The sequence below is a fragment of the Lutjanus erythropterus genome, chromosome 5, assembly GCF_056507025.1.
Source record: "Lutjanus erythropterus isolate fLutEry1 chromosome 5, fLutEry1.hap2, whole genome shotgun sequence".
Taxonomy (NCBI): Eukaryota; Metazoa; Chordata; class Actinopteri; order Lutjaniformes; family Lutjanidae; genus Lutjanus; species Lutjanus erythropterus.
In genome coordinates, this window is record NC_139321.1 from 10,872,985 (window position 1) to 10,885,343 (window position 12,359).

General features: G+C 39.8%; 1 protein-coding gene across 1 annotated transcript; it reads right to left on the reverse strand.

Annotated features, from left to right (window-relative positions):
* Window positions 1-111: 111 nt before the first annotated feature.
* Window positions 112-10,566, reverse strand: ctsf (cathepsin F). The gene is made up of 14 exons (XM_084718775.1): window positions 10,180-10,566; window positions 9,053-9,163; window positions 8,378-8,459; window positions 6,793-6,854; window positions 6,533-6,605; window positions 4,887-5,000; window positions 4,595-4,743; window positions 4,368-4,464; window positions 4,165-4,245; window positions 3,892-4,011; window positions 2,336-2,400; window positions 1,734-1,824; window positions 1,500-1,558; window positions 112-249 (listed from the first exon to the last, which is right to left on the reverse strand). The coding sequence occupies exons 1-14, from the start codon at window positions 10,417-10,419 to the stop codon at window positions 175-177; spliced, it is 1,419 nt and encodes a 472-aa protein (XP_084574901.1). The 5' UTR covers window positions 10,420-10,566; the 3' UTR covers window positions 112-174.
* Window positions 10,567-12,359: the final 1,793 nt, after the last annotated feature.

The following is a 12,359-nucleotide window of genomic DNA, read 5'->3' on the forward strand; positions in this document are numbered from 1 at the left end:
GGTTTAACGGAAAAGTAACTTCAGCAGGACTTGATGTGGTTTCTGATTGTGTTCATCATGCAGTCTGGATCAAATGTGTGTGTATGTGTGGGTAGTGTAAGCACTGGCAGCTGGCAGCCGTGGAACATGTAGTATGATAGTGTGTGTGTGTGTGTCTATGTGTGTGTTTGCAGTTTAGTTGACTACAGCCGATGAACACATTCTGTTGATTCCACAGGCGTTGGACCCCCTGTACAGGTAGTAGTAACCCTGTAAAACACACAGAGAGAAACAATCACACACACTCTCTCAACTTTATATGGGCTGCAATAAACTGATAAATAATAAATTAATTTTAATTTTTTGTTTACCTGCAAGCAAATCTTTGAAATTTAAAAGCAATCTGATACAAAACAGTAGTTTGTTTTTTAACAGTAGTTGACAAATTACAAAGATGGACAACATGACAGCTCCCAGAAACTGAAGTCAGAACATCTTGATCTCCCCCTGCTGGCTGGCTGTGGTATAGATCATGAACACAAACCCCTCCGTGTTAGCAGATGGGACACATGCCAAACTAAAACATCAAAATACACACTAAATAAATTCTCCCAAAGACGGTTTCTTCATTATAGGTTTTTAATGTCACACTAATGTATAATGTATAAGCATTCATATTATGTGAAGCCTGGTTTTAATTAGTTACTCAGAGTGTCTATTTCCACCTGGGTTGAGGAGGTTGTGGTGGTTAAACACATGACTCCCTGAGAGACCAGGGCTTTGAGTCCTGTGTGAAGCTAGAAGTCAGTGTTGACTTGCAATTTCTAAACTTAACTGACTTGACTGTTTTCAATTTTTTATCATTATTATTATTTTCAGCTTTCAGTCACAGTTTGGTTAGGTTTAGACAACAAAACTACTTAAAACCACATTGGCTATTTACACCCTGCGTGCAAATAGCATCCAACCCTGATCATTGCTGCTTGTACTGTGGTGACAGATGATGCCACCTGTGTAAGATATACTGGTGCCAGAGGATGGCAGCTCCCACATCCAAGGTGTTTTGGCTTCATCCTTGTATGTTGGGAGGAAGTGCAGATGCATGGTCCATCTTTATTAACAGTCTACAGGTGCAGCCCAACAGAACAACACCAGGCTGTATCACTGAGTTGAAACATTATCTCAAACGTCTCAAAAACACTGAACTTTGAAACCATCACAATAATGTTATCTGTTCAGGGCTGTGGTACTGATTTGTATTAGAAGGTAAAGGTTCATATTATTATGTCCAGCTTCTGTATGAGGTGAATGTAAAAATAATCACAGTTTAAATAGTGTTTTATTCTTAATTATTCAGTGACAGTCAGGATTCTGCTGTGTCAAATTCAATAATGCACATTGGCACATTTCAGATGAGACACTACACTGGTGACTGGTTTGTAGTGATCATCTTGTATACACTTTTTTCATTCTTTATCTAATCCACCAACAAAGACTGTTAGTAGGTGGGGTTGTCTTACCTGTTCTCCATAATCCTCCCCCCAGCTGTTTTTGATGGCCCAGAATGGGATGCCTTTACCTGAAAGCACAGAAACATTCATACAGTTCACTTGACTGCATTCTGCGTCACGAGTTACACAATCATCCTTTACACCGATGCGCTTGTTACTCCGGAGCTTAGCAGCAAACAGGACAAACGTGTCTGTCTCGGGAGAAGGAAGTGGGTAAATGAAGAGGGGATCAAAAACACTTACGTTCTCCGTATCCCACCAGCAGCACAGCGTGGTCGATCATCCAGGGGTTGCAGAAGATCTTCAGAGGGTGAGACACACCTTTCCTGTAGAACTGCAGCAATCCAAAAGACAATAAAAATGAATTGGATGTGGTTGCATGTTCATGATGAAATTCTAGTGAAAATAAGATGCATTTTGACATGATATTGTTATATCTTTATGTATAGTGTCCATGGGGATGATAGCAGTGTCATAATATGCAAAATTTTCCCAAAAAAACAACAAAAAAACTATGTATATATATGTATATAAACATAATCATCATTCAATCATCATTTGTAACCCAGTAGAAGTGTGTGGTGGCGGCTGTATCTGCAGAGACTCTGATCTCTGCTGGTGTTTCCTTATTTTCTCTTTTTTTCTGTGCTCAGGATGCTTTACAACCTAAAATGCTGGTATTTGATATGTTGGGAATGAGTCTCAACAATCAGCTATCTTTCTAGAGTGTTAAAAAACAGTTCAGACAAATTCTACTGATCATACCTATAAATTATCTCAAATTTTAGTGATTCGCTCATTGCTGTGGTGGATGAATATAATGCAACAGAGGCAGAACTACTTACCTGCATGGCAAACGCATTCAGAGCAACAGAGATTGGTCCATTCTCAGCCAGCCAAGCTGCAATTTCTGAGGAGGCAAAAAACAAAAAGTTTAGTCCAGCTAACCTTTGTTTCAAACCACCACACTGATGAATTTTCTCGTTACAATCAATATACCATCAATCTCCCCTATGAGTCAAACAGCACATCACTGGAGTTTAAGTGTGTCATAATGCTTTGTTCATTAAATCTAATTAGCATCTTGTCACTTCTTTCAGCCCTGAGCTAAAAGTTGACCCTGGGATATGTAGCCAACTGTTCACACACACACACACACACACACACATTGTTAACCTTGGGTTAACCTAAGCCCCAGGCTGTACGATTCACACTGGACTTCTACTCACCCTGGATTAAATGGTCACTGGAACACATGACTAATGTTTACATTCTAGACTTCTTTAACAGCCTTTAGCACTGAAACCTTTTAACTCTGTGTGTAGTTGCTGCTAAACGCTGCTGCTCCAGAGCAGGGCCAGCAAGCCTCGGGCTAAAGTTAGGGTTAGCCCACCTTGAGGTGTGCCAGTGTGAAAGATTTCTGAGCCTAGGCCTGGGGATAAGAATGTCTTAAGAAAACTTTCAGCCCTGGGTTAAGTGCAATGTGATAAACCAATATCAAAAAGCGTGAGCCGTTTTCGCGGGGGACCGGTACTACCAGAAGATCTAATGTGATTTTGAAATTACCCCACCCCCACCCCCACGTCTGTGTTTCTGCAGACCAGCCACATTAATTGTAGAAAATTCATAAATCATTCATAAATCAATTAGTGTGGCTCTCCCTCTCGATGCGTTTGATCAATCTGTGTGGAGTTTCAGTGCATCAGTCCGTCTCTCTCATCGTATGTCAGCTCAGACAGCTGTAGAGGATGGACCGCAGCAGCTGTGTACTGTGTGACTTTTTACTTTCTTATTTCCCCATTTCTGGAAGTTATATCTGTAGCCCAAAACAACCACATCTCAAAAAACATTCCTTGGATCGTAAAGTCAGACATCTCTGGTTAGATTCTTAATGGACATCCTGCATCGGCGCCTGTCCCAGTTTACTACTTGGTAAGTGGTTCTAATAATATAGTTTACACCTGTTTAGCCCACATTCTGTTAAAAACCTGAATACACACTTGTAGCTAAGTTCCTCTGTCATCATCACTCATTTTAAGCATCAGCACAGCAGTCTGCTTTTCAGAAAATTATGAGGCGTGATCCAATTTTTATGCTCGTTCGGTTTTCTGACAACAAAAAACAAAAATTTCCACCAGAAATCACTGAGATGAAATATTTGCACATGACCTCTGTGTTTGGTTAAGCATGGCAGGTAATTCTGGAATTTTTACTTTACAAATTATGGACATGGCAGATTTGTATGAGATCTAGAATACAGACGATCTCCGCAATTATTACAAATGACTCAAGGTCCCAAGGTAATACTCATCCCATGCAGGGACGGGGCTTCGGTGTGTTTCAATAGGCAACTCTGTGGACTATCTCCTTCATTCCCTCTCTACTTGCTCAGCCCACTCACCCTTCTCATCTTTGGACAGCTCCACAGAGCTGTTGATGTAGGCGGCCACTTTCCCGCTGCTGAAGTCGCACTTCTGCTTGTGGCCACTGTAGGAGTAGTCAGTCTCTGACTCCAGGCCACCTTAACAACACATGAAGGATGAGAATTAAAAGGTTACAGCTTCCACTCAGCATAAATCACATGTATGCTTTTACAAGATGCTCAGGGTCAATAAATAGCTGTAATGTCCTCAGAAAAAATGGGGAGTGGAAGATAATGTTTCTTGTTGCTCACCCAGCTTCTCAATAGCTTCATAAGCGTTTGACGGCAGCCCTCCTCTGCACGCCTGATCCAGCCCGTCACAGTCAACCAGCTCTGTGAACCAATGAACCAATCAAAAACTGGCATCTGCAAATGTAAACTGTCTTTTTTTCTGCAGAACAAAGTTAATAAATTGTTGTTAAATCATCTGTGTTTGTTGTTTGTGTGTGTGTCACCTTGTTCAGAGAGGGACAGCAACGTCCCATTCTTCAGGAACCACTGGCCTTCGATGTTGCCTGTGACAGAAAACGCCCAGCAGGATCCACACATACCCTGCAAGAATCAAACACACGCATACACAAATCAGCATTAAGTACGTAGGAGGTATAATTTAATTACTATTCTAAAGGAGCAACATGCTATTTAGAGTTTAAGTGCTCTATAATTAACTAATTAATGGTACCTGGTTCTTAATGGGACTGACGGCTCCATGATCCCGCCAATCCCAGCTGGCAGGGGCGGGGTTTCGGGCAGGAGAGGCCGGTTTCATTTGCCGATGAAGAGTCCATTGACTCAGCAGCGGGTTCAGGTACGTCGTGCGAAACTCTTCCTCTGGAGAAAGGAGTCACGCGTTTGTGTTACTTAAGAGGATGAGCTGATGCAGCACAAGAAAAGCAGAAGATGCATTTCCTCAAACTGAGTGGAAATACAAGCAAAGCACGAACACACACCCACACACACACACAGACTCGTACCAGTCAGGTCGCTGAACTTGGTGACTCCATACTCAGCTGACCCTTGATCCAAAGACTGCAGCTTCTCAGCAGTCCTCAGGTTCTCATGGAAGATGCGCAAACGACGGTCTGCCTCTGCAGGATCAAAGGTCAAACAAACACATATTTTAAAAATTATTTAGCACTCGACAGGGAAAGACTTACTGCCCTGTATAGTAACTTTTATTATTGTTACTCGCAAACACAGTCAGTAAGTAGGCAGACGATCAGTGCTTTGATATGGGCTGTTGATTCTGGATGCGAACCATCACATGACCTCTTCATTTTTATCTTAACCCAATAATCAAGAAATCAAATATTATCTTGAACTAGAAATTAAGAAACACTTCAGCCTCCTATCTCTTCACACAACCACTTAGTGCTCAACTATTTCACTGATTATCTGTAATCTGCCACTTACTGACTGAAACATGACAGTTTCTCTGTCTATGCCTGCATATCGTTTTTATTTTGAATTTCTGAAATTATTGAGGTTGCAACCTAAAATTCCATGAGTTAAATCATCACTCAGAGACTTTTTTGTTTTTTTTTTCAGCATCAGTGTTTGTTACAATAACAAATATTAAGATATAAGAGTCCAAAAATGCACAGGGGAAACATTTCAATTTCAAGATAAATAAGAGGAATCATAAATATAATTATATATTAGCTGGCATACTTATTAAAACACTGACGGCTCCAATTATATGACAACAGGCGCTGGTGGTTACCTGGTGAGGCAGCATGAACCTAGTTGTTAGTGAGCAACTTTTACATCTTGTTTTGTAGCTGCGTCATGTGTACATAGAGCAAGGAAACAGCACGACAGGCTGAGTCTCAAAGTGAACACAAATGATAAAACTAACTGTGCGGACTGAAGTGGACAAGAGAGACAAAAAACAGAGCACAGGTGACATGATGTCTCCTGTTCTGCACACTCCGCGGTGCATTTTTATACCTGAAATATGAGAGGGAGGATGCACATTTTAACTTTCTCAGGCTGGAAATCTGATGTTTTCACATCACAGACAATAAAAAGCATTAAGTCTTACTGGTGAAACATACATGTTGTCTGATATAAGGATTTAGAGAGGTGCGCTGAACTGAAAGAAAGGACAAATTGTTAAATCTTCATATTCAACAGCCAAATCTGATTTAAGTGACAACAATCTTGTTTTTATTGAACACTTAAAAACATTCAGCACACAACTTTTACACAGTGGCTATATTTTAAGTGCTATACAGGTGGATTAAATTAAAATAATTCTCAGATGACAAAGGGTGCATCCCTAGAGATTGCATTCATATTTATGTGGTTACCTGTCAAGGTTAATTTGTGTTTAATGTCTTACCTGGGATTCTTCGTTATTTTAAATTTGTTCATGTTTATTCACTGTTGATGAAGTGCTTATAATCCATTACCACACATGATTTATTAATTCCAAAGGCTCTGAATCGATGAGGGAGCTTTATGTTTAGGTTTCCAGGATGAATGGCTTTTATTGTACCCGTGAGTCGTCTGTGAGTTCATTAAAGGTTCAGGGAGTTCAGGGTGTGTAACAGGAAGGAGACACTATATACACCTTGCTATGTTTGGTATGTTCAGTCTATAGATCTGAGCCACCCACCTTCCTGGCTGCTGTAGACCTTATTGTATTTCACCATGAATTCTTTGAACTGGCCCAGCAGCTGCACAGACTCCTGCCAAATAAAGAACGGACACAGAACCAACACAGACTTTATCCTCAATCTCATGTTCAATTTCATCATAACTGTTTACACAACAAATGGACTGCTGGAGTGCATGAGAGGCAGATAACAGGATGGAACTTAACATAGACGGTGTTGTCAGTCCTGTTATTGATCTAAAATATGACATAATGTTTACCTCCAGAGGCTGGCTGGTGGGTGCATCCATCACTTTGTTGGTCTCTTCTGGTTGTGGTTCCACTAAAGAGAGGAATTAAGGACATGTTGAGTGTCAATGTGCATAACACCTATTTGACAGGTGTTTAAGTTGAATAAATAGGAATAAATAGAAGCTGTAAAACACTTTTCAAATGATTAATTATTGCCTGTAAATCTTATAGAGTGTAAAATTAATTTTGTTGTTGCACATATGCAGCTTTTTTTCATTCACAAGAAGAAGAAAAAACATAAACTTTTACCCCATTTGTCTGTTTGGTATAGAGCAAGACTTATCAAGCAGATAAGTAAACACTTGCGTTGCAAAATAACTGAGCAATGAAGGCCAAATCAAACTGTTTTTGCAACATCCAAACAGAATGTGACACCAAGTTTAGAAGAGTGACAACGTCAGTGCACTAACCCCGTATTTACACTGTATGGTACATCTTGACTTTTGGTATCTCCACTTTGCTTCCTGCTGCATATAGTTCTCCCTCAGCGCAGGCAGAACTGATCGTCATAGCGACGAGATTCCAGCAGTTGGGAAACAACACGTTGACGAGCTTTGCTTTGGTCTTGAGAGGCTGCAACTTTTAATTACCGTATACTACAATGTAAATTTACTGCCAGACTGACGACTTCATTAGAGTTGAGCCAGGCTGAGCCGTAATCATGCAGTCGAAGTACAGTTTAACTGGTTGGTTTGGGCTGCTTGGTAAGAGTTGCTGCTTTTCTTTGTCATTTCTGACAGTAAATTAAGAGTCTTTGGATTTTTAACTTTTGGTTGGGAAAAAAAAGACATCTGAAGACGTTGCAGCTGGCTCTGGGGAATAGTGATGAGCACTTATCACCTCTTTCTGATACTTAATAGACACATGATTAATCAGTTAAACGTGAAAATAATCTACCTCTTAATCAATCAAGAAAATAATCCTTATTTGCAGCCCTATTGCCAATCAAAACAAAAAGATCCTTTGATTATCAGGAATCCTTCTTTATGATGGTGGCGTCAAATAGCACTTTAAAGATTACTTTCTGTTTATACTGTATGTTGTTTTAACCAGTTTGATAAAACCAATCCTGAAATATAATGCTGCTGTTACAAAGGAAACAAAGCATCATGGGATATCAGTGAAACCACAGTTTTGATGGGTCAAAAGTGATTACAGTTAATCTAGACCTCTTGGGTTAAGAATACATGCAACAAGAGACTGGTTAAGTACAGATAAATAGTTAAGCAGCATTCAGCTGATTAACAATCTCTGATCACATGGTCTATATCACATGCTTTAAATCTGGCACGCTCTTGAACTTGCACTTGATGTCCTTTATCGATTTCTCAAAATGATGCTTTTATAATGTTCTTATGATGCTGATGTTTTATGATATGTTATGTGCTGCAGTGTAGGGCTGTCGATGTTCTTTTATGCTCTTCGTGCATAACAAATTCACCTAAGGGAAATTAAAGCTCCATTCAATCATAACTGCATCCTTCAGCTATATTCTGACACCAGTGACAGCTGTAACTGACAAACCACAATCAGTGGTTGTGGCTGCTGACTGACCTTTGGGCTGGCACTTCTGTTTGAGCAGAGTTGAAGTCCCCTGCCAGGGAATGTCCCAAACTTCGAACACACACACCTCCGTCTGCGATCAGCAAAAACATGCACAGAAAATCGAGATATTCTATGTTATAAACAGTGGATTAACTTATTATATTTTCATACACAGTATATATTGACAGTGTTGAAAATCAGTAAGTGGAATAATGTGTTTAACACAGTGAAGCCCAAGGTAGCAACATCAAACAGTTATTAAAGTTATTTATGTCTTTGTGAAACAGCTTAATTTAGACTATTTTTTTCTTCTTGGCTTTGATACAGGCTGTATTTTAATACAGGAATAGGTTCCCACTGTAAAGTCAATAGGAACAAAGAAACAAACAAAACGAAGTGTCCGTGTCAGTGCTGTGCATGCATGCATGTGGGCATGAGGCAGGAGCATGCTTGGGGTTATTTGAAGTCAAACTCAAGTCACAAGATTAGATGACTGGTGACATCTGAACAAACAGAACTAGAACTGCTGCAATTATAAATGGTTACACAGTCAGATGCACACTGACACAAACATTCCCATTTAAGGATACTACATACATCTTAAGAGATCTCTGTTATTTTAAATCCATGACAATGACCTACATTCTCTCATCTCTCACGCACACAAACACACACACATCCTACCTTGAGCTTCTGTGACTCGGGATAAAAGTCACATGTCCTGAGCATGGTGGATTTCTTGCACTGAGTGTTACTCAGTTCCACTGTTATAGTGTAGCGGATACCCTTAACCAGCTGGAAAACACACAAATACACACATACATCAGTCGCTTTTAATTTACACACAACAAATCTTACCCTGTATGATAAAAGCATTTATACAGGCATGATTTTAATTGTGTTGTCCAATTGTGTCATTTGTGCTGGTATTGACGATATCTGTGATATTAAAAATGCAATATTGATATCATGTGCAATAACACACAAATGTATGATACACATTTCTCTCTGTTCCTTCCTCCACTTGCATTCTGAGTGTAATTCATTTGCTAAAAATAAGAAAAAAGCACAATAAACAAAGATGAATTTGACTGATAACATGCATTTTTTCAGATTTTCTATTAATATTGTTTTGACCATGGCAGCTCTATTAGTTGTCATACAATAAACGTGTATTTGAATGACATTCAGCCACACAAAGCTTTTCGTGAGTGTATTATATTATTACTACTATGTTGTAGTATCTGGATGCTTCTTTTGCTGCATGGACACTCTGGTGGCACAGGGCCGCACTGCACAGATGACAGCGCGATGCAACTCAGGTGAGGCCATTTGGTGGTAGTCAAGTCAGTTTAAACTCAATGATATACGACATCCGGCCAAAATTAAAACACGAGAACACTGAAAAGCAGAAAATACCTGTCAAAGTGCAGCCAAAGCTTAAATAAATTCCAAACTTAATACCAAGACTGTAAATGGTGAGTAAAAAATTGTCCTATTTATTGTGCGCACAAGATTTGTTCAGCAGCGGCGAAGTTTGTGCCTTTATTTTGAAGGTGAGCCGCCTTATTTCCGGTCTTTGTTTAGCTAACTCTTGCTAACATGACGCAGCTTCACGACCCCCAGCTTCTCTGTTGTTTACAAAGAATAAAGCAATTATAACTGTAACTGCAATGTACTAAATCACTATTCAGTCAACGTTTTCCACCACACTAGTCTGTCGTGACAAAATCAGACGACACAATACTGCTGTGAATATTTTAATGATCAAACAAATGTATGAAATACCGTTTAATGCATGTTAATAATACCTGTTTGGTGGCGGAGACGAGCCGGCTGACTCTGCGGAGGTGCATGGCGTTGGAGCCCCGGTTGTAGCGCTCCTCGGCGAACGCCAGAGCCTTCTTCAGGCCGGGGTCTGACTCCTGCAGCCGGATTGGAGAGCCAGGAGGCCCGAACAGAGGCCGGTCGAGGTCCTCACCGAGCCCGAGCACCGAGCCCAGCACGGCGGCCAGAGCCAGCCACAGGATTACCGGACACCAGCGGATCATGTTGGTCCCGGTGTGTTGTGAAAAAGAAAAGGGACCAGTGTCCAGACTGTGCCCGGTTAAAAAGAGAGATGTTTGTTTTCCTGCAATTAAAATCGATATCGACTTACACAAGAGGTACCGCTACAGCGTTGTTGCCAAACAAATCTGCTGAGGCTGTGGGCGGAGACAGGAGGTATTAACGTGAGGGGTGTGTTCAAGAAACACGGTTAACACCAGCAGTACACTGGGCTGCACACACACCTCATGCTGTCACTTATACATCCATAATAACACGTCAACAGTTAACATTAACTTTATATAGGTTATGTATATCATATACAGACATTATAAAAAAGACAAATAAATTGGTAATCATGTACTGAAACAAAACAATTTTGGCCCTTTAAAAGTGTTTTATATGGTATCATCACACTGGGTCATACAGTGGTTGTTGTTGACACAGCAGAGACAAGACAGTAAATACAGAGCAGACCTGGGCAAAATGCGGTCCGGGGCCCGGATGAGGCCCACCGAAAGGTTTGATGTGGCCCATTATAGGTCATCATGGAAATACCAAAAAGTAAAACTCAAGCAAAGGCAGTCAGTAGCATTTTGCTTACCATTACATGATTATCAGACCTTTATTTAAAAAAAATGGGTCAGTGGTAATGATAACAAACAGTGTCTTTTATTTTAAACTGCAACATTATTCACTCAATGCTGTACATCCATGTTGTTTATGATGTTTTACAGTGCATGATACACTGTAAAACATCAGAGTTTTGGACATTGCCAACAAAATCCCACAGTTCATCACATGGCGATTCAGAAAGGGTGACCAAAAGTAGACTTGTCAGAACACTTCTGACCATTCCATTATCAGACTTGGCCGTGAGTAGGACCTTATATCATGTGTGTCTGGCCCACAGCAGCCTGATCAGTATCTCATGTGGCCCCCATGAAAAATAATTGCCCAAAAATTCTTCTTGATATGTAGATGTCCAAACTAGAAGAGCGCACTCAGTATCTCCGCCTGGCAACTCACAAAGGTTATTTGGATGCAATCCTCTCTGTAACTATAATTTAATTGCATATTTTTTCTCAATAATTGTAACACCTTACATTTGCATTGATTTGTGATTTAATTACAAGTAACTAGTTACTCCCCAACACTGCTAGTAGGTAAGCCTTGTCTTTTGCTTAGTAGTTGTTGATGACTTGCAGCCCCTACCGGCTGGTTAAGAGAAGTGAACAGTCAGCAGTGGGTATCGCATATATATATAGATTGTGTAAAGGTGTTTTTCAAAAATTAAACTATTAAACTATTTTGATCATCGATTAATGGCTAAAGTAATGAATCGTGCAAAAAGAGATTTCCTGCTTTTTTGTGTTTATTATCATTTTTAACTGAATATCTTTTGGTTTTGGTCTGATGAAACAAGGCATTTAAAGACATCACCTTAGAGTTTGAAAAACTTTGAAATTAACTTTAGTGTTTGTAGTAGTGTAGTATTTGATAGTCAATTATAAACAAAATAATTTGTACTAGGGCAAGTAAAAAATTGACTTTGAAAAAAACAGATTTCTGACACACTTGCCTGATTGGCCAAGTGAAAATAAAAACATTGAACCCTTCTCATCCTTACCAAAAGAATCATAATAATTCCATGTCCACTACGCTGGACATGACTATAGAAGTCTAGATTTTAGTGTAAGTGTGTATGTGTGTGTATCAGTGTGTATAGTTGTTGTGGTTTCGGACCATTCCAGCCCTTCACCATATAAAGTATGAGTCCATGCACAAGGCATTCATTCTTTATATGGAAACTCAGAACAGATGAAACCCCATATGGCTTGAGTCCAATCACAAACACATGAAACATAATACTGTGTAGACTTAGAAAAGCGAAAAAAAGGGTATATATTATAGATCTAAATGTTAATGTGAAATGAAAAATGCG

Excerpts from the sequence above, each read along its gene's own strand:
- ctsf (XM_084718775.1), bottom strand. The coding sequence starts at position 10,419 with ATGATCCGCTGGTGTCCGGTAATCCTGTGGCTGGCTCTGGCCGCCGTG. Across the intron at positions 4,246-4,367 it reads GCTGTCCCTCTCTGAACAAG|AGCTGGTTGACTGTGACGGG; the intron begins GTGACACACACA and ends ATTGGTTCACAG. Across the intron at positions 1,825-2,335 it reads TGAATGCGTTTGCCATGCAG|TTCTACAGGAAAGGTGTGTC; the intron begins GTAAGTAGTTCT and ends GGATTGCTGCAG.